At 42.9% G+C, this 21733-nt stretch overlaps 1 protein-coding gene across 2 annotated transcripts in view; it reads right to left on the reverse strand.

The window, feature by feature from the left end:
• pard3ba (par-3 family cell polarity regulator beta a) overlaps positions 1-21733 on the reverse strand; it is a 168422-nt gene that overhangs the window by 100426 nt on the left and 46263 nt on the right. For both annotated transcript variants that reach the window (XM_081362128.1, XM_081362127.1), the window contains exons 4-5: positions 20670-20770; positions 6053-6144 (exon numbers count right to left, since the gene is read on the reverse strand). In XM_081362128.1, coding sequence (XP_081218254.1) covers positions 6053-6144; positions 20670-20770 — 193 coding nt within the window. The remainder of the gene's footprint in view (positions 1-6052; positions 6145-20669; positions 20771-21733) is intronic.

Raw genomic sequence — 21733 nt, forward strand, 5'->3', positions numbered from 1 at the left:
GAACAACAGTCACATGTCAAAATGACAAGCCCAAAAACCATTACGGTAGGAACTGTCTTGGATATCAATGGAGTGCTCCCCCAGTCACCTGCATCATTTCCTCAGGTCGAGAGCTCTTGAAAAGTGTGTTGCAATGTAGCATTCAATCACACTCCTCTGAGTGTGCACTTACATTGTACAAATAGAATACACTAGATTTTCACATATACTAAAATGGATGGATGGATGGATGGATGGATGGATGGATGGATGGATGGATGGATGGATGGATGGATGGATGGATGGATGGATGGATGGATGGATGGATGGATGGATGGATGGATGGATGGATGGATGGATGGATGGATGGATGGATGGATGGATGGATGGATGGATGGATGGATGGATGGATGGACTTTAGCGTCAGTCCATCTATCGCTGTTTTCCATGTTCGTGGAGTAAGTATGTAAATAAGTTTAAACAGCTTTTTAAAAATAGAGGATGCTGATGTTTCGTATGGCACGCGTTCGGTCAATCAACGTGCATTTACAACACTGGTCGTTGCTATTGTGCTGGGTTAGACCCTACTCTGAAGTAGGAGTTCATTTATCCCCAGTTCCTGAGGTGTGAATACAGAAAAAAGCAGACACCTCCCGCCAATAGTTATAGGAACTATGAAAACGTTCCTCCGGTGCAAAAATATGACCATACAGAAACACACATTTAACCTCTAAACAAAACAATACAGGTTTTCAGTTTTAATGGCACAGGCATTTGAAGGTAGCTTTTACCCCCTCTACTTGAAGTTTGGTACTGTCACTGTAAAGCAATAAAGCGTTTTTAGCATGCAGCTGAAAACGCTAGGCGCTCTGTTGAAAACGCCTTGGTGGACACACAGCCTTAGCGTGCTTTATTGCATTACAGTTTATTGCATTCTCTGTTGAAAACGCCTAGATTTGGGTGCTTGAGAGCGTTTTGGCAGCACAGCTTTTTTTTCGGTTGAGACACTTTGCTTTTTATGATACGGAATATCCGCGAAAGTGTTACTAGTATCTCATTTCACACAGATTTTGTTTCAGTGTTGATTCTATATAAAAATGTCGATACAATGTAACGTTTATTCTCTGGCTCTTGTTTTAAATGATTTTGTTCCGTTATTATGCTTGTTGTCGTCATCTGTTGGCGCTGTACAAGCAGAATGTGGCGGTTGGTCGGTGTGGTATTAGTCCCGCCCCTCCTCCACTGTGACTGGACGGTTGGGTAAAAAGTGACAGTGATGAGCGCTGCGTTTTACCCAAAGTTGAACATTCTTCAACTCTCGGCGACCTGTAAAAAAATGCAGAGCGCTCAGCGCTTCAGTGCAAAAAAAAAAAAACGCTCAGCGCCTCGTTACGCTCATGGTGTTTTAAAAATGCGGCACTCCCATTGAAAACAATTGAAAAAATACGCCAGCCGCCTGAAAAATGCTTTGGTGGACACACACAAGTATATGAAAGGGACATTTGCGATGCATTGGACCAGCATCTGCATCTGTATACTTGCGGTAGAGAACGTTTCTGGCCTACAGCAGTCAGAGCATTTAAGACACACAAACAAAAAAGCAAAAGTATTCACCATCTACTTTGTACTCTTGTCGACACACGCACGCAGCAAATCCATTTGCTGTTTATGTCCTGCGGGACGACATTAATGACCAAACAAATGAGCCGAAAGCCAGCGGAGTCACTGCCATTCAGTGTGTCTGAGATGAGAGCTGGAGGCAAAGGTGTCTACCTGCATCTCTCATCACAATAAAGACAGAACAGAGGAAGAGAGAGGAGGATGTCAACTCTTCCATCTTTGTCAAAAAAAAGGCTTTTCTGGAAGATTCAGGCAAGCAAGACAATCACAGTTAATCACTAGCTGAAATGTTTTATATATGTATATATATATATATATATATATATATATATATATATATATATATATATATATATATATATATATATATATATATATATATGTATATATATATATATGTATATATATATGTATATATATATATATATATATATATATATACACACACACACTACATATATATAAGTTTGGGGTCAGTAAGAGTTTTTTAATGATTTTGAATTTTATATGTAACAAGGCTGCATTTACTTGATCAAAAATACAGAAAAAAACAAATATTGTGAAATATTATTACAATTTAAAACAACTGGTTTCTGTTGATGGCAATGCAGATTTTTCAGCAAACGTTAGTCTCACATGATCCTTCAGAAATCAGGCTAATATGCTAATATTTCGTGCTCAAGAAACATTTCTTATTATTATCAATGTTGAAACCAGTTAAAATATTTGTAAAATTGTGATGCAATGTTAATTCAAGATTCTCAAATGAATAGAATGTTAAAAGGAACAACATTTATATGAAACTCTTTTGCAACATTTTAAATGTCACTTTTGATTAATTTAGTGCCAATTTTCTGTATATAACTAATAATTAATTACATTAATTCAGCACAGAACCACATATCCTTAAACATAAACATTTTGCTCTATTTTTTTCTCTGAGTTATATCTAAATTTTAGATCTACTGGCCCCTAAAGTCATGTGAAAACTGTTCAAATGGAACATTCTTGTCTAAGTGGGCACCAGAATAAACTATCATGTGACTTATACCATGTGATCATGTGACTGATAATGTAGTTACAGACACATCTGTTAAATGATGATACAAACTCAACCAACAACTGAGATTAGGAAACATTCTTCAACACAGTCCATTACCACAGAAATAAAACCTCCTCTCCATTCATTTGCATTATTCCCAAAATAAAAAAACCCCTCTGCCAATTTGCATGTGCCCAGTGTGGCGCAGAGCATCCATGAATTTACATGAATAAAAACTGAGACTGGCAGCAGCTCATCAAACAGATACAGAGCTTATTACTGCTCACACACCACAACAGCCAAACACACAGAGTGTGCAGAGAAAGTGTCAGAGAGGGGAAATCATTTTCTTTATTCCTGTGTTTCAAGATAAAAGAGAAAAATACTTTATGAAATACTTCCATACCACAATTCCATAAATTATCTGAAAAAGAAATACGAGAACAATTTCACATTTGAATCACACAGCCTCAGAAACTCATGCCATACTACTTGTCTTTGTCACTGTCTTGCTGAATGTTTATAGTTTATATATAAATAAATTTATATATATATATATATATTTTTTTTTTGAATAAACTCTTAAATTATATTACAAACTTACAAAATATCCCATAAACGTACACTGAGTGATGGGTTTCAAAGTATGTCTAGAAAGAAACTAGAACTTTCTGTCACTGTTATTTATGTGGTTGCTTTGGCCACACCATGTGTAAAACACAATAAAACTTAAAGGGTTAGTTCACCCAAAAATGAAAATACTGTCAGTAATTACTCACCCTCATGTTGTTCCAACCCCGTAAGACTTTCGTTCATCTTCGGAACACAAATTAAGATATTTTTGATGAAATCTGAGAGCTGGATCACTCCTCCATAGGCTTATGGACACTATAACTTGCTGGCTGAGAAAATTAAATAAAGACATCGTTAATATAGTCCAAGTGACTCCAGTGGTTCAATCTTAAGTTTATAAAGCGACGAGAATACTTTTTGTGCGCAAAAACAAACAAAAATAACGACTTTATTCCACTTTTCATCTCAAGTCTTTTCACGTAGTGTTTAAGCGTAGCGCGTCTGTGTTGCACGTCACCACGTAAGCTCACTATTGGGCGACTCTGATCATGTGTGATACGTGGTGACGTGAAACACAGACGCGCTACGCTTAAACACTACGTGAAAAGACTCGAGGCCCAGAGAGAAGGAAATGAAAAGTGGAATAAAGTCGTTATTTTTGTTTGTTTTTGCGCACAAAAAGTATTCTCGTCGCTTTATAAACTTAAGATTGAACCACTGGAGTCACTTGGACTATATTAACGATGTCTTTATTTAATTTTCTCAGCCAGCAAGTTATAGTGTCCATAAGCCTATGGAGGAGTGATCCAGCTCTCAGATTTCATCAAAAATATCTTAATTTGTGTTCCGAAGATGAACGAAAGTCTTACGGGGTTGGAACAACATGAGGGTGAGGAATTACTGACAGTATTTTCATTTTTGGGTGAACTAATCCTTTAATAAATTACCTAATTTGATGCAAAAAAAAAAAAAAAAAGAGACTGTGATCAAGGGACAGAAGTACAGACTATTCCATTATATTTTCCACAGTTTCTGTCCATTAGAAATTTGTGGAAAGACACATTTCCAAATATGTTGGCAGAAAGACCAATCCTCATTTTAATTTGCGTCAAATTAAATGGCATCTTATGCAACTTTACCCAGTGCGTCTACCCAAGTTGTGTGGTTTGGCTGTGGTCGGCAACTGTTCATAGTCAGCTGAAAATAATAATGACATTAATATGTAAACTAAAACCTCAAAGTTTAATATGAACTATTAGGCAGGAAAGGGAAATGATTTTATCTCACAGAATACACAGAGAACTTAAATAAGCTATCTTATTAAAACTTGATTGAATCCCAGATGGACCTCAGGGGCTTCAGCTGAGGTGATGTGGTACTGTAAACCGCTTCAATGTTTAATGAGCTGTAAAAGTGTGTGTGTGTGTGTGTGTGTGTGTGTGTGTGTGTGTGTGTGTATCAGTAATGCTGATTGACAGAGGCACTGAAGAGAGGCGAGAGATAAACTTCATTCCTCTCTCAGGGAGAAGAGATGAGGTCACATGACCTGTGATAAGAGGCACTGGTGATGCAAGTCTCCTATCCTGTGACTATGGCAACAAGTGTACATATTAATGACGATATACACACACAAGCTCTAGTGCTACTATGAAATACTGAATCTGTGTCCTGCCGTACGCATTAAAGTGAAATCATCTACTGAAATCGCAACGCTCAGAGTCGACCTTTCACACTAAGATCTGTTATGTCGTTTTCATTATTTTCGCTTGACAAGGATTTCAATAAGAAAAGCTTCTTCTAGATAAGCATTAAAAAGGTTGTTTAAAAAAAGAATAAGCACATGACATGAATTCTGACTTTAAACAGAATTTGTCTGACATATTACAGTATACGGCTCAATGCTTGTATAGGTGCTTTACTAGGCTTAAACGTGTGATAAACAAGGCTCTTTTAAAATAAATATAACAATAACATTGTGTGCATTTAGAAATAAAATACTGGTTATCGTATTGGTTGATCACAGTATTAAAATCTGTTAAAGTTGATTATTAATACTGTATATATAAGCATATATTTATATTAATACTGTATATATAATAAGCATATATTTATGCATTCAAATAAATATAAATATTTATAAATAAATATATTTAAATAAATGTATCCAAAATAAAACAAGTAACTATGTATTTATGCATATTTATATTTATTTAAATACATATGTATATAAAATGTATAAAGTAATTATATTAAAAAAATAAATCAAATTAAACAGTATGTACCTATTTGTTTAAATAAATATAAATATTTATTTAAAAAAATGCATAAATGAAATGTAAATCATTTTATTTGAAAAATATGTGACTTTAAATATTTAAATAAATATAAATATTTAGAAACAAATGTATAAATAAAATGTATTTAAATAAATATAAATATTTAGAAATAAATGTATCAATAAAATGTATTTAAATAAATAGATCCAAATTAATATATATATATATATATATATATATATATATATATATATATATATATATATATATTTTTTTTTTTTTTTTTTTTTTTTTTTATGAATATAATAATTAAATATATATAATAATGTGGCAACCGTAAGCAAGACATAATGTCCAAAACACATAAGGGCAACAAAACCACACACTGAAACAACCTTAATCTGACAACAAAGAACTTTCACAAAACAAAGACCAAAATTAATCTCCGGGCAGAGAGCTCGTACTAATCACTGAATTAATATGATTATTTTAACCCTCACTTATGAATGTAGAAACACAATCATACACTACATACAGTACCGGCATACATAAAGTCCCTCACCTTAAGCTGACTTGTCCAGTCCTAAAGTTTGGGACGTCCACCTTGGGTTTGTCCATGGCTCCTCCCTTCACAGTCGTTGCATGACCGACTCCCTGTCAACACAAAAATACACTTATGGTGACTTCAGTTTCTCTAGAGGATCCAAAACAACGACACCAAGCTTCAATGTTCCCTCCTGAGCAGGATGCCAAAGTGAATAAAAAGTTTGCCATTGAAAAACTGCAAGTGCGTCCTTTCCGTCTATCTCTGTCGGTCTGATCTCATCCACTGTTTTCCTTTCATTTTTTTAAGCGATTAATATCTCATCTGGGGACAGTAATCAAAACAGATGAAATGCAAATGAATAGAAAACATACACAAAGACGAGGAAAAACAAAATGATGCACCATTAAAGGGAATGTCCACTTTCCTCACTGTGGAGCCGTAGCTAATGGTGGTCCAGAACACACCCTGTAATCCACTCAAGGCACACACACAAACACATGGGACCCCCCTCCTCACGGGATGCATCAAACACACAAAAAGTGACCTAGATAATCTGAGTAGAGAGCGATTATCCCCCCGCTAGGCCACATGCTCCTGAGGGCCACAGGGGCAGCACAAGCAGTGGGCTATTGTTAATGTGCATCTCCCATCTTTATTGAGTGCACACTGTTCACATGAGGACGACAACAGAGATATAGGGAGTTTAATGGAGAGACGGTTGGTTGGCATAACCTTTCTGAAAAGGGAAAGCAGAAACATAAAAAAAAATAGACTATAGTGACGTTTTGAACATTGGCGACAATCAAAAAAATATTGTTTCTTGAGCACCAAATCAGCCAGTTCTCTTACGAGAGTTCTCTCGTACTGCGTTTGAATAAACGCTGCGGGAAAAGTCTCTTTTCACGAAATACTGAAGCAAAATTATCCTTAATTTTCATATTTGTAAAACGCATTGCAGCAGTGCACAGCCATGGCGAGACGGCTCGCTCACTCATTGGCTGTTCTGCGGCAACTGCATGAGCCTATCGAGCGAGGGCTGATGCAACATCAGACCAATGAGAGCGCTTCGCGCGCTCCTCGTCACATCCCGCCGAAACGGGTGTGGCCATCCCCTATAAAAGGAGCTCGAGTAGGCTGATTCAACTGATTTTCATCTCTTCAGCGAAGCTCACGCATCGCTGGATCACGAAGAAGCAAGCGTCGTCGAGGCAAGCTTTTCAGCGGGACGAGCCCTTGAAGCCGCTGGCCTTCGCCGCCTCTACTGCCGTACCTGCTGCGCTTTCCGGCGCTTCATATCCTTTACCTGCTCTGTTTTGTGTGTGTGTGTGCAGTGTTCCCCGAACACTCACCCCTAAAAGAGCCGCGTCTTTTTCAAGATGCCATCCTGTGGCTCGTGCCGAGCCCCGCTCACCGAGGGAGACCGCCACGTTATTTGCGTCTCCTGTCTGGGCGAAGATCACGCAGCGCTCGCGCTCGCTGACGGCGGCTGCCCTCACTGCGAGCTTTTGCCGATGGTGACTCTGCGGACTCGCCTGGCACACTTCTCCGAGCCTGCGCCCCCCGCCGCGGTGCCGCGCCGTAAGAAGCACCGCTCGCAGCGGGCCCCGGAACCCACCTCTTCCCGACAAAGCTCGCCGGCTCGCCCGCCAGCTTCGCCGGCTTCCCCCGAAGCACTTCCCGATGCTCAGCGCCCGCAGTCTGCCGCCGCTTCATCTGAGGAAGTTGTTTCTGAAGTCGAGTCGGTCGATAAGGATTCCTGCTCTCTGCTAGCTTCAGGCAGTGAGGACTGGGCGAGCTCTGCGGATCTCACGCCTCCTGCCCGAAAGCCGTCGGCTAGAGCTAGCATCGAGGGGGAGCTCATGCGAGTACTCGCGTTGGCCGCGGCGAGCCTCGGCCTCGAGTGGTCTGCACCGGAACTCCCCTCGCGCACCCGGCTTGATGGTAGCTTCCTCCCTGGTGAGCGCACTTCTCCTGTGTCTAAGCCCGCTCCGTTTCTTCCTGAGCTTCATGAAGAAGTGGCGAAGGCCTGGAACGCTCCCTTTTCTGCACGAACACGTTCGTCTGTATCCCCAGCATTTTCCTCCCTGGATAATGCTCAGGACCGAGGCTACCTCACTCTGCCGCCGGTGGAACAGGCGATAGCAGCCCACCTTTGCCCGCCCTCTGCTGGACGGCGGACTAAGCCAGCGCTGCCGTCAAAAGCCTGCCGCATGACGTCGTCGCTGCTCGCGCGGATCTTCTCCGCCGCTGGGCAGGCGGCATCGGCGCTGCACACCATGGCCACGCTTCAGGTTTTCCAAGGCGATCTCCTCCGCAAACTGGACGAGATAGGACCTGAAGCTATCTGCATCACGGACCTGAGAAGCGCGTCGGATCTTTCCCTCCGCGCTACCAAGGCTGCAGCACAAGCCATGGGACGCTGTATGGCTTCCGCTACCGTAGCCGAGAGGCATTTGTGGCTGACGCTCACGGAGATGGCTGATGCAGAGCGCAACGCGTTCCTCGACGCCCCGCTATCCTCCGCTGGCCTCTTTGGATCTTCTCTCTCCGAGTTCGTGGAGAGATTTTCCGAAGCCCAGAAAGCGTCACAGGCGTTCAAGCACTTCCTGCCGAAGCGCTCCAGTTCTGCAGCGGGCCGTGAGAAACAGGCCCCTCGGAGCTCACAGCCTCAGCCCCCGGCCGCCCCCTCACAGCGACAGCAGCGCAGCTCACGCCCTCGCTCTCGCTCTACCAGCCGCCGCCCCACTCACCGCGGGCCGCGACCAAGGGTTGTGTTGAAGCCGGAAGCCCCAAAGAAATCCTAGCACGCCTAGGAAAGCGCAGGTGTGTAAGCCCCGTTGCGACCGGGCCCTCACCAAAGCGCACCGCTGTCTCAGTCCCAGGAATTGCGACTGCTTCAGCGTTCTCAGCAGAGCACAAGCCCGCACAGCTGCCCGCTTGCCTGCACACAAAAGCCGTTTTTACGGCTACCCAGATAAATCCCGAAAAGAGTGTATTTTCTGGTGTCCCGGCCAAGGCCGATGGTGCTATAAATGTAGTGTTGATGCCCACTTCTCTGTGCCCATCCCTACACACAAGCACAGCCCTGCACACAGGGCCCGTACTCATAAGATCGACGCAGTTCGATCGCCCCCCAAACATAGTCAAAGTGCCCACTTCCCAGTGCCCACAAACGCTATGTCTGGCAAGCCACAGGCTCCCTGTAAAAACGGGACCTGTGCGCGCCCGCTCTGTTCAAGCAGACAGCGCGGCCAAAGCAGTAAACGTGCCCGGTCCCCGCCCACGTTCACTTGTAGGCTGCATGAGTCCCATGAGACCTTCTCAGACCTCCCTCGTTCAGATAAACACTGTAGCGGGGTCGAGGATGAGCGTTTTGCCCGCTGTATTACGCGCGCTCCCCGCCTCAAATGTCACAGGCGTAACGCCTATGCTAGCGCGCCCCGAAGCGCCGCCGTCGCACAGCGATCAGAGCGCGCTTCGCATCCAACCCCTAGCCGGCCATGCAGACGCATGGGCCGCGCTTCCAGGGGTTTCGGACTGGGTGCTAGACATTATAAAGAGAGGCTTCTCGCTACAGTTTTGTCGACGCCCTCCACGCTTCACAGCGCGCGTCGAAACTACGGTGAATTCAGAAGTAGCACACCTACTTCGCGCCGAAATATCAAAACTGTTGAGCAAAGGGGCGATACAACATGTATCCCAAGCTCAAAGCGAAGGGGGGCTATACAGCAGATACTTCCTAGTCCCCAAAAAGGACGGTGGTATCAGACCCATACTAGATCTAAGACGACTAAACAGAGCTTTAGTGAAACGCAGTTTCAAAATGCTCACGACCAGCAAAATCCTCGCGCACATTCGCCGAGAAGACTGGTTTATGTCGATAGATCTAAAGGACGCGTATTTCCAAATACAGATAGCGTCACGCCACAGGCGATTCTTGAGATTCGCCTTCGAGGGTCGGGCATACCAGTATACAGTCCTGCCATTCGGCTTGTCCCTGGCACCCCGTACATTTACGAAGTGCATGGACGCAGCGCTCGCTCCCCTCAGACTCAGGGGCATGCGAGTGCTGAACTATTTGGACGACTGGCTGATCATAGCTCAATCACGATCTCAGCTCGTGGAGCACAGAGCCATGTTACTCGATCACCTCGAGAATCTTGGTATCACGATCAATTGGACGAAGAGCTCCCTGAACCCCAGCCAAACTATATCGTTTCTGGGCATCGTTCTGGACTCTTGCTCTATGACGGCGCGGCTGTCGCAACAGCGCGCGCTGCGCATACAGCACGCAGCGAGGTCCTTCCGCTGCGGCGCGATTATCCCGCTCAAACGGTTTCAGTGGATGCTGGGCCTCATGGCCTCAGCATCATCAGTTCTCCAGCTGGGCCTGCTTCGCATGCGCCCTCTGCAGTTCTGGTTGAAAGCGCGAGTGCCACGCGGAGCGTGGGCACTCAGCCGATTGCGCCTCAAAGTCGATCAAGACTGCGCAGCAGCCCTGAGACCATGGGCGGCGGGCGATTGGTACCGTTCAGGTGTAAGCCTGGGGACTTCCTCGAGAGTGAAAGTGGTGTCTACGGACGCATCCACCTCGGGATGGGGAGCGCTGCTCGAGGGCAGGCCGTTCTTTGGCCTTTGGTCAGAACGAGAAAAGCTCCATCATATCAACTGCCTGGAAATGCTGGCAGTTCACAACGCGCTGACGCGCTTTTGTCCCCACATCAAAGACCAACACGTCGTAGTCCGCTCGGACAACACGGCCGTGGTGTCCTACATAAATCGCCAGGGCGGTCTCGGATCCAGTTCCCTTTACAGGCTGGCCGAGCGCCTCCTAATATGGGCTCAGCGCAACCTGAGCTCGCTGAGAGCGGTGCATGTGCCCGGGACACTCAACCTGGGTCCAGACAGGCTGTCCAGGAACAATGTTCCCACGGGCGAATGGTCTCTACACCCACAAACAGTCCGGCTGTTGTGGCAGAGATTCGGCAGGGCGGAGGTGGACCTATTCGCGTCCCCAGAAAACGCTCATTGCCCCGTGTTCTTTTCAAAGAACGACAGCGCGCTGTCCCACAAGTGGCCGCACTGCCCGCTATACGCGTTTCCCCCAGTCTCCCTCCTACCTCAGGTGCTGGAGCGAGTCAGGGAAGTGAAATGCCCAGTACTGCTTATAGCACCGTTCTGGGACAACCAAGCCTGGTTTCCAGTCCTGATGCAGCTAGCAGACTCCGCTCCATGGCCAGTGCCATTGAGGAGAGATCTCCTCTCGCAGGCCAGGGGCTCGATTTGGCACCCACACCCAGAGCTGTGGTCTCTTCATGCGTGGACGCTCAACGGTTACCCGTTAGCCTCACGGATGGAGTGCTGAACACCATCACTCAAGCTAGAGCGCCTTCCACCAGGCGGCTTTATGCCTCGAAGTGGTCGGTTTTCTCCAGCTGGTGTACAGCTCGGGGCCTGTCACCCCTCGATTGTGAGGTGACGGAGGTTCTCTCCTTCCTACAAGAGCTGTTGGACAAGGGCAGATCCCCTTCCACGCTCAAAGTCTATGTGGCGGCTATCGCAGCGTGCTCGACAGCAACGCCAGGCCAGTCACTAGGAAGGAACGATTTAGTCATCCGCTTCCTCAGGGGAGCTAGGAGGCTGAATCCCCCCAGACCTCCCTCAGTCCCGGTGTGGGACCTTTCTACGGTCTTGGCAGCCATGAAAGGTCCCCCCTTTGAGCCTATCCAATCTGTTAGCCTCAAACATCTGTCTTTCAAAACGGTGTTTTTGATGGCCCTCGCTTCGGTGAAGCGCATAGGCGATCTGCACGCGCTCTCTGTGAGTCCAACGTGCTTGGAGTTTGGGCCCAATGACTCCAAAGTCATACTCAAACCTAAGCACGGCTACGTGCCGAAATCCCTCAACACTCCGTTTAGGGCTCAGGTTATTTCCCTGTCTGCCCTGCCGGGGTCAAACGAGGAAGGGGACTCGAGCTGTCTTTGCCCCGTTAGGGCTTTAAGAGCTTATGTGTCCCGCTCCGCTGCCTTCAGACAGACGGAGCAGCTCTTTGTCTCGTTCAGTGGACGTTCCAAGGGAATGGCTGTTTCGAAACAGAGCCTGTCCAGATGGGTGGTTGACGCCATAACAATGGCTTATACTACCAAGGGCCTTCAGTGCCCGTTGGGCATTAGAGCGCATTCCACGAGAGGCGTTGCCTCATCGTGGGCCTGGTCTAGCGGGATTTCCTTACAGGAAATATGTACGGCGGCGGGCTGGGCCTCGCCGTCTACATTCATAAGGTTCTACAACCTAGAAGTTCCCGCCTTGCAGGCCAGGTTGTTTTCGGTTTAGCCGTATCAGCTGTCTACCACGACACTGATTTCGCAGGCGCACAACGCCACCGAAGACTTCACCGCACTTGCAAGCCAAGTATTTTCGGTGTATTCGAGTCAGCTGTCTAAACACGGCACTGATATCGCAGACGCACAGCGCCGCCGAAGTTCTCTGGGCAGAATTGTGTAAGACCCATGTTTTTCCCACATTAGCCAGGCTCCCTCCTGCCTATGTGATGTTATATCGCGTCTAGAACGCACCTATTTGGGCGAAAGTGTGTAAGTCCCACATTTCCCACATCAGCCAGGCTCTCCCTGCCTATGTGACGTTGTATCGCGCTTAAGGGCGCATCCATTGGGCGAAATTACGTAAGACCCACATCTCCCACATCAGCCAGGTTTTTCCCCTGCCTATGTGGCGCTGTTTCGCGCCTAAGGGCGCATATATCTGGGCAAATTTGCGTAAGACCCACATTTCCCACATTAGCCAGGCCTTCCCCTGCCTATGTGATGTTATATCGCGTCTTAGGACGCAGCTATCTGAGGGTGGTTGTCCCCCCCCCCCCCCTCCAGACTCTCCGAGTCTACCGGGTGATTATGCACTGTATACCTGGACTAGCTTCCAGTGGTCGGTGTTTTCTCATCCCAGCACGCACGGCGTCTTACAAGTGGTTCCCGCAGCGTTTATTCAAACGCAGTACGAGAGAACTCTCGTAAGAGAACGTACTCGGTTACTAACGTAACCTCGGTTCTCTCTAGAAGAGGGAACGAGTACTGCGTTCCCTGCCGTGCGCGCGGTTCGCTCTGGTTCGCTTCGGCGATGAAAACCAGTTGAATCAGCCTACTCGAGCTCCTTTTATAGGGGATGGCCACACCCGTTTCGGCGGGATGTGACGAGGAGCGCGCGAAGCGCTCTCATTGGTCTGATGTTGCATCAGCCCTCGCTCGATAGGCTCATGCAGTTGCCGCAGAACAGCCAATGAGTGAGCGAGCCGTCTCGCCATGGCTGTGCACTGCTGCAATGCGTTTTACAAATATGAAAATTAAGGATAATTTTGCTTCAGTATTTCGTGAAAAGAGACTTTTCCCGCAGCGTTTATTCAAACGCAGTACTCGTTCCCTCTTCTAGAGAGAACCGAGGTTACGTTAGTAACCGAGTACGTTTTTGAAGGATCATGTGACTGGTTATTGTATTGGATAATTACATTTAAAACAAAATATCAGTTATAGTTATCATCAAATCTGTATCAGTGGTTGTAACAGCAGCCATTGTTTCTTTTAACTGACTAGCTGTATAATATTCGTTTTTTTATTATCAGGTGATCAGTAGCAACTGATTATGCAGCCTCAAACTTTCTAAACATCAATAGATCCATTTCTTACAAAAATGTAGAATATATTTTTGATTATACAAAGCTGAAAGTAGATACAAAAGGCTAACAGTGTGCACAGGCAAACACTTGAAAATGTCTGAAAATAAATAAATAAATAAATAAATGTAAAATTAGCCAAATTTATGAAAGATTGGTCAAAAACGTGAGAAGTGTTTCAAACATGGCAGCCAGGTGAAAATATTTGCCTTAAATGGACTTTGAATAAGTCGCAAAACTGTTCAGATGATTAAAAAAAAGAGAGAAAAACAAAGACTTATATTCCTGACAATGCAGTTTTGGGGGTCTTTGTGGAAACTAAATAGAACAACAAGGAAAAAAAATTTATGTAATGTGAGGATTCTGCTGATATGTTTACAACCTAAATAGGTTTGAAGTAAACACAGTAAAACATTCATGGTCAGACGCATCAGCCGAGGAAGCAGAGTCTATATTAAATATGTGTGTCCTTGGCTCTCGGGGTGCGCGGTCTGTTTGTGTTTACATAAGACTTATGAGCAGTGGGTACTGGGTAAACTCTTGGGAATACAGTAATTGAATAAATGTCAAAGCCTAATGAGAAAGTTTGTAAGAGATTGCGTGGGGATCTGCATCACAAATGTGTTTCTCTACGACCTTTGAGTCCATCTCATCCATCCATCCATCCATCTAGAGCTGACTGAGATATTACAACAGCAAAGCTTGATGATCAATCTGCTGTACATAATAACCTAGCATAAGTGCTAACATAAGACATTTATATACAATGAGTAGGGGTGGGGGGAAAAATCCATTCTTCGATGCATCGCGATGCGGACGTGGACGATTCTGAATCGATTCACAAATTTCAAAAATCGATTTTCAAAAATATATATATATATATTTTTTCTAATAACGTAATATTGACGGAACGCAAAAGACGAAACTCTAAAGCGAACGTGCAGTGCGTGGATAGTCTGTGGCGTGCACATAACAGAAACGCGCACATAACAGAGACGCATGATGGTTGAGCGCCAAATTCGAACAGCACCCTCTTCGTTAAAAGCTAACGTATGGAAAACTTGCAATTTAATTGTGACCTATTTAGTTTTTTTTTGTGTGAGAGCTGCTTTCTGTATTGTTTAGATTTCACATCAATATGATGATGGACAGACGGAAGGAAGGAAGGAAGGAAGGAAGGAAGGAAGGAAGGAAGGAAGGAAGGAAGGAAGGAAGGAAGGAAGGAAGGAAGGAAGGAAGGAAGGAAGGAAGGAAGGAAGGAAGGAAGGAAGGAAGGAAGGAAGGAAGGAAGGAAGGAAGGAAGGAATGACAGATGGACAGACAGAATGAAGGAAGGAAGGAAGGAAGGAAGGAAGGAAGGAAGGAAGGAAGGAAGGAAGGAAGGAAGGAAGGAAGGAAGGAAGGAAGGAAGGAAGGAAGGAAGGAAGGAAGGACAGACAGACAGACAGAAGGAAGGAAGAAAGGAAGGAAGGAAAGACAGATGGACAGACAGAAGGAAGGAAGGAAGTAAGGAAGGAAGGAAGTAAGGAAGGAAGGAAGGAAGTAAGGAAGGAAGGAAGGAAGGAAGGAAGGAAGGAAGGAAGGAAGGAAGGAAGGAAGGAAGGAAGGAAGGAAGGAAGGAAGGAAGGAAGGAAGGAAGGAATGACAGATGGACAGACAGAATGAAGGTAGGAAAGAAGAAAGGATGCAAGGAAGGAAGGAAGGAAGGAAGGAAGGAAGGAAGGAAGGAAGGAAGGAAGGAAGGAAGGAAGGAAGGAAGGAAGGAAGGAAGGAAGGAAGGAAGGACAGACAGAATGGAAAACAACCAACAAATGAATGACCAAACAAACAAATGGCAAACGAACAAAAAATAAAACCAAGAATGAACCAACCAATTAATTTAATTAATTAAAAAAAAAAACAATGAGAGGAAGAAAGAAACAAACAAGTAAGGAACAAACCAACCAACAAATAAACGAATAACAGAACAAAAGCTAAATGAAAAGATAAAGAAACTAACAAAAACACACAGCCACACTTGAATGAAGGAGCAGATTCTTCAGCACTGTCCACACATCACAGCACTGTATGAAAGTCAATTGAAGGTCCCAAGTGTCTATGAGAGCGCCGGCCATAATTACACATCTCATGTTCATGTTTATGTGTGTTCAACCTCCTCAACACATCTGATAACCATCTTGCCTTCAGTCTAAAACATGATTGACAAAACCAAGCAGAGAATCCCGGCCCTGTCTCATAATTACCCAGTTCTCAGAGCACAGTCCCGCACAGAGAAACTCCTCAAAACATTTATAGGTGTGCCATGCTTCAGTGGAGGTGACCGCCGGCTGTGAGCGAGAGCTCCTGGGACGGATGATAAGGGACTGGGAGAGCTTCAGGGTTCCCCGTCTCTGCTGTAATGTGAGTTCAGAGTTCCTCCAGGTACTTTTCAAAAAGGACTTCCATTAGTATCAGAAACTGCAGTGTGTACTTCAGGTACGTGATTTACACTAGTGGGACATTCTGTTCCTGGATGGTCTTGGAACAACATTCCTATTCAGCAATCATTACCTAACCTTACTCCTAAAATAAATAAGGTTCATAAGGATATTACTCAAGATTCAAAACATAATCCTACAATCTGGTCTGGTTAAGAACAGATGCTGTTCCAGGAACATGTGATTTTACACAAGCACAACATGCTCCTGAATCAACAACACTGAGCCTGGAACAACACTGATATAAACCCATGGAGATTTCCCTTAGATTTCAGGGATAGGATCTGGAATAACACTCCTAATTACCAAGCATTGTGCCCTGATTTTAGAGCAATGCCGTTTTTAAAACGGACTACAAAACAACATCCCACATCAAAATTGAATTGCAAGGTGATCTATTCACAAATTGTCAAGAGTGCTTGTAATAAAAGAGATGCAGCATTCTTATACAGTTGTTGTTTAAGCCAAGGCATGTTTCCATAACACATTAACAAAACATTTTATTTGACATTATAGACACTAATAACAATACAATTACAAATTATTACTAATAAAATTATAGTCTTTCGTCATCAATCAGTCAATCAGTCAATAAGTCATCAATGAAAATTAAAACCAGCTTCAAACACTGAAAAAATGTTCAATATCATTAATGTATGGTCCACAAGAGAAATATTACGGCAATAAATTAAGATAGTTGTTTTACCGTTATCAGCATTGAGATAGATTGATCTCATCAAGTCTGAGAGAATTAATGCGGAGTGCAGCGTCAGATGCCAAAAGCTCGTCAGTTTTTGCTCTCACTTTTTAGGGTTGTTTTTTAATAATTGACTGTAGTTTGAGTTACCGACATAACTCTTGTGCAGAGTTTGCGAATTGCGCGTGTGATATCCACGGGCTCGTCCTTTAGGTGAAAGATTTCATCAACGCCAACTCCAACTCTGCTCGCAAAATGATCGAAAAAGATTCTCATTTCCCGACATAAAACGAAGTAAATAAGTAAATTAATGATCAAATAAGTAAACTATTGCAAAATGTTTCAGTTTTTAAATATATTCAAATAGAAAGCAGTTGTTTTAAATTGTAATAATATTTCACAATATTACTGTTTTACAGTATTATTGATCAAATAAAAGCAAATAAATCTTACGGACCCCAAAATTGTGAACGGTAGTGTACATTTTCAAAGATACTGTTTGAAACTGACACATGCATCTATCCACCTTATTTTGCAATGCGGACGCTAGGTTTTTTTGTGAATGTGTGAGACATCTGATTCATTAGCCTCTAGTCTACAGGGAAATAACAAGAAGAAAGTGCAGTAAACGGTAAAACTATTTGCGCTACAAACCAGCGTGTTTATAATTGCGACAAGCGCATAGCGAGATGTTTTGTACAGCTAAATTGAAATTAAAGTGAATGACACAGGAAAACAAAGATATTATAACATGAATTAAATTAATAGTTATTTCAAACAAAGGCAAATTTGAAATGAACATTTTCTAAATTTTCATTTTCAGACTTTCCAGGTCTAGTCAAGAATTGTTGTAGTCTGGCTATCACCAGACCAAGCTCAATCTTTTAAGATTGAACATTAGTCTGTATTTTCTACTGCACAAGAGGCGTGATCAACGGGCATAGTTCAAATGACTCTGTACGCAATTGGATAGTCCTTCAACCAATCAGACCAACGATCCGGGTGACGTACTTCGCAGCGAAAACTCCAGGCAGGAAACATGCCAACAAACGTGTTGATTTGTAGCATTAATCAGCGGGTGATCGAGTGATTTTTGCAGGTTGTGCAAAAAAAAATATGAAAGTGAGTGGTATTTACACCACTCGAGTGATTTGTTTGCTAAACTAAAGAAGCCATTGAGCATCGTCGAGAGGTTAAAAGGAATTGGATTGGATTAAACCCACCAATAGCGGGCCAGGTGGATGAGCCAGTTTGTGATTGGTCCCTGCAAATTTGTAACGGAAGCAGGGTAGAAAAACTTACAGGTTTCCAGCCTGAGGTGCAGGGCAAAATCAAATCGCCGGCATATCGGGTTTGGGTTTACCCAGTCTAGAATTTTTTGGTCAATCACAAGAAAAATCATTCCTATCATCGGGTTAAGATGGCCTCTGACTGCAGGAGCTGATTGATTAATATGAATGTTGATCCAGGAACACTATACCAGTGGCGGCTGCTGGTCTTTCAAGAGGGGAAGCTCATTTTCGGCCTACATCATAAAAAGTGTCCATTTATTTATACGTAAATTCTACGTTACTTGCTCTGTGACCCTGTCGTACCATCTAGGCGTCTTTTCCAGTGACTTGACCAGTGTCCTCTCAATGGCCAGCAGAGTTAAATATAATTGTATAAATGTAATAATATAATAAAGGTATAAATAATAATATAATAAAAGTATAATAATACTACTATTAATAATATAAATTATTACTAATAATAATAATATAAAATATATAATAAGTAATAATATAATAAAGGTATAAATATATAATTGTGTGAAATGTATTATGAAAATTGGCTAGCAATTTCGACAAGCAAATACCAAGAAACAGGTTGCAGCAGTTTGTCTTTCGACTACACTTGAAAAATCCGCGATGGGACTGAGCTCGAATAGCTTCAGCGTCAGCGACTTTTTATTGTATGAAATCGCTGTCAATCAAAAGGAGATGCAGCCTTTCGACAGACCCTGCAATCATCACGCAGAAGCCCGGAGTCCAGGCCAGCCCACTCCTCATTCACCCCAGGAGACGCTGAGCATTCGCGGGCGGGACATAATCGCAGCATTTATCCAATGACCGTCTAGTTTCGAAGCGCTGAAAAAAACTGTTCAAAGCAGCCCCATTGAAGTCAATGGACGCTGGGCTTCAACAGGGAAATACACTGTGACGCTACGGGAATGCATGAGAAGGAAATCGAGTCAGCTGACCCAACATTTTCTTACGCATTTTTAGTCAATAAAATGTTAACACAATAGTACATATTTGACCATCAATTTTTTGACATTATAGGGGAAGCCGAGCTTCCCTTGCAGTCTTAAATAAATCCCCACTGCACTATACAAGTATATAAATCACATTGTGAATGAAGCCTTATTGGAATCTGGAACTAAAGTCGCCAAGATTCTTCAGATTGCTGAAGAAGTTCTCCAGGAGGAAGAGGAATCTGCAGCGGTGGCACTGACAGAGGCAGATATTTATTTGAGTGTAGAGAGAATACGCACATATTTATGAATCCTCTCTGTCTCAAAAGTGCTGTGGTTGATGCATTAGTGGTACTCACCCTGTCATTGAGGAGTGCACTGCAATGATTACTGTCACTCCAAGCAATCTGGGACGGATGAGTGCGAGTGTCTGCGCGAGCTGTAATTTTGCAGACCTTATGAATCCTTAACAATAGCCGCGCACATTCTTTTCCCGTTTGATGCTAATATTTTAGAGACATTGGACAGTTTTATGTATGTAGTCCTGATACACTCAGCAGTTTCCCAAGAGACTGAAAGTGGTACAATTTAGTAAATGTCACACTCAGAATTAAAATATACTGCGGTAGCTTTCTGTGTGAGTCTGAAGCACTGAGAGTTCATACAGCAAAATCCTAAACGCGGTTCACTCATTCTCAAACTTACATTACTGCTCAAAAGTTTCTGGAAGTAAAAAAAAAATAAAAAATTTGTTTAACTATGCTCACCAAAGCTGCCTTTATTTGATCAAAAAATACAGTAAAAATAGTAATATTGTGAAACAATGTTTTATATTTTAAAATGTAATTTATTCCTGTGATGGCAAAGCGTCATTACTCCAGTCTTCAGTGTCACATGATCCTTCAGAAATCATTCTAATATGCTGATTTTCTGCTCAAGAAACATTTATTATTATTATTATTATCAATGTTGAAAACCATGATATTTTATTTTCAGGATTCTTTGATGCATAGAAAGTTCAAAAGAACAGAATTTATTTGAAATGAAATCATTTGTAACATTAGAAATGTCACTTGAATTTCCAAAGTATTTTTAAGTATTAATTTCTTTCAGAAACAAAAAAAATGTGTGCTGTTTGTCTGCTAGAATCTGAAAGGCAAACACTGCTATAAATGTGAGAGCAAAAAGAGCTGGTTAATAGATGACCTCAAAGGAAGGGAATGAAAGAGAGATATATCGAGAGAGTAAAAGCTTTGTTGATGAAAACAATATTGGAAGAGAGTAAGATAACAATGGTTGTGGAGCTAAAAGCCAAAACTTAAACACAAATACAATATGACCATGGACGTTGACTGTGACAGTGAAATTCCTGCACACAAGGACAGGTTAAATACATAAGACCACCAGCACTACAAAAAGAAAAGTAGTCTTGCATTGCGTCCTCCAAAAGCTCAATACAAATGTGGCCTTCATTTTCTTTAACAACGCTTTCCCAGACACTCCTATCGGACATGAGTAGGTGATGTGTGTTCACTCACGGTTGACTGGGGTCTGCTGATGTCCTCACGGTCCAATGAAATGACATCCAGGTGTGGGGCAAGGGCGGGGTCACTGCTGCTCCGCACGGACAGAGGGGTGGCTGATGGGAAGAAAAAATAAAGAATATTGTTAGAAATCTAAAATAGAAACCCACTGCATTTGCAAATCTAGGTTCATTGTAAAACAATGATAGTATCATTGAGATTATTTTTATATTATTTACTATATTATAGTTTTGTTAAAGGGATATTTCACCACCGGAAAGATGAATGTGTATTTAAATTAAGTCATTTATGTAGTAGAAATGTGAAATTATTTTAGAATTTGGTGCCTTCTAGACTGAGAAAAGCCAGAAAATGTATTTTTGGCTCATGTGGATGAAAGACAACAACTCCCAGAATGCACTTGCTTCGCTGCCCTATGAGGCCACTAACAAGCCACGCCTACCGGTTACAGAGGGCAGTATCGGAAGAAATGATACAACTAGGCTACTAGTCGACTCGAAACTGAAAAGACGCCGTTTTATCGTGAGATCCCTCTATGGGCGGGTTGAAGACATGCGGGACGAGCTCCTCCTACTGGCTGGAGTCTCTCGCCTCTGGACAAAAAAGCCTCCGATGACGGAAAATTATGATTTTTACGTCATCTGAGGTTTTTTTTCCAGACACACGATACAGAAATCTCTCGTCTCAGGGGGACATGAGGGAGGGAAGCACGGTCATTCGAAAATACTACTGGGTTTCTACTGATTACGCTTAATGCTAATCAGTGAAGAATCCCTTTCATATTTTGAATTCAATTTTAATGTTTTCAATTTTATTTTAGTTAAAGTCTTAGCAATTTTGTTGTTTTTGTCATTTTATTATATAATATATAGTTTTTTTTTAAGTTTTAGTTTATTTAATTTTTAGTTACTTTAGTACTTCAACTTTAAATAAAACTATTGCCTTGGAAACTAGCTGAAATAAATTATGTTTAATATGTTAAATATTTTTTTATTTATTTCAGTTAATGTTTAGTACTTTCATTGTACTAGCATGGTAAAAGTCATGGTAAAAGACAG

This window comes from Scardinius erythrophthalmus (genome assembly GCF_964197995.2).
Source record: "Scardinius erythrophthalmus genome assembly, chromosome: 3".
Lineage (NCBI taxonomy): Eukaryota > Metazoa > Chordata > Actinopteri > Cypriniformes > Leuciscidae > Scardinius > Scardinius erythrophthalmus.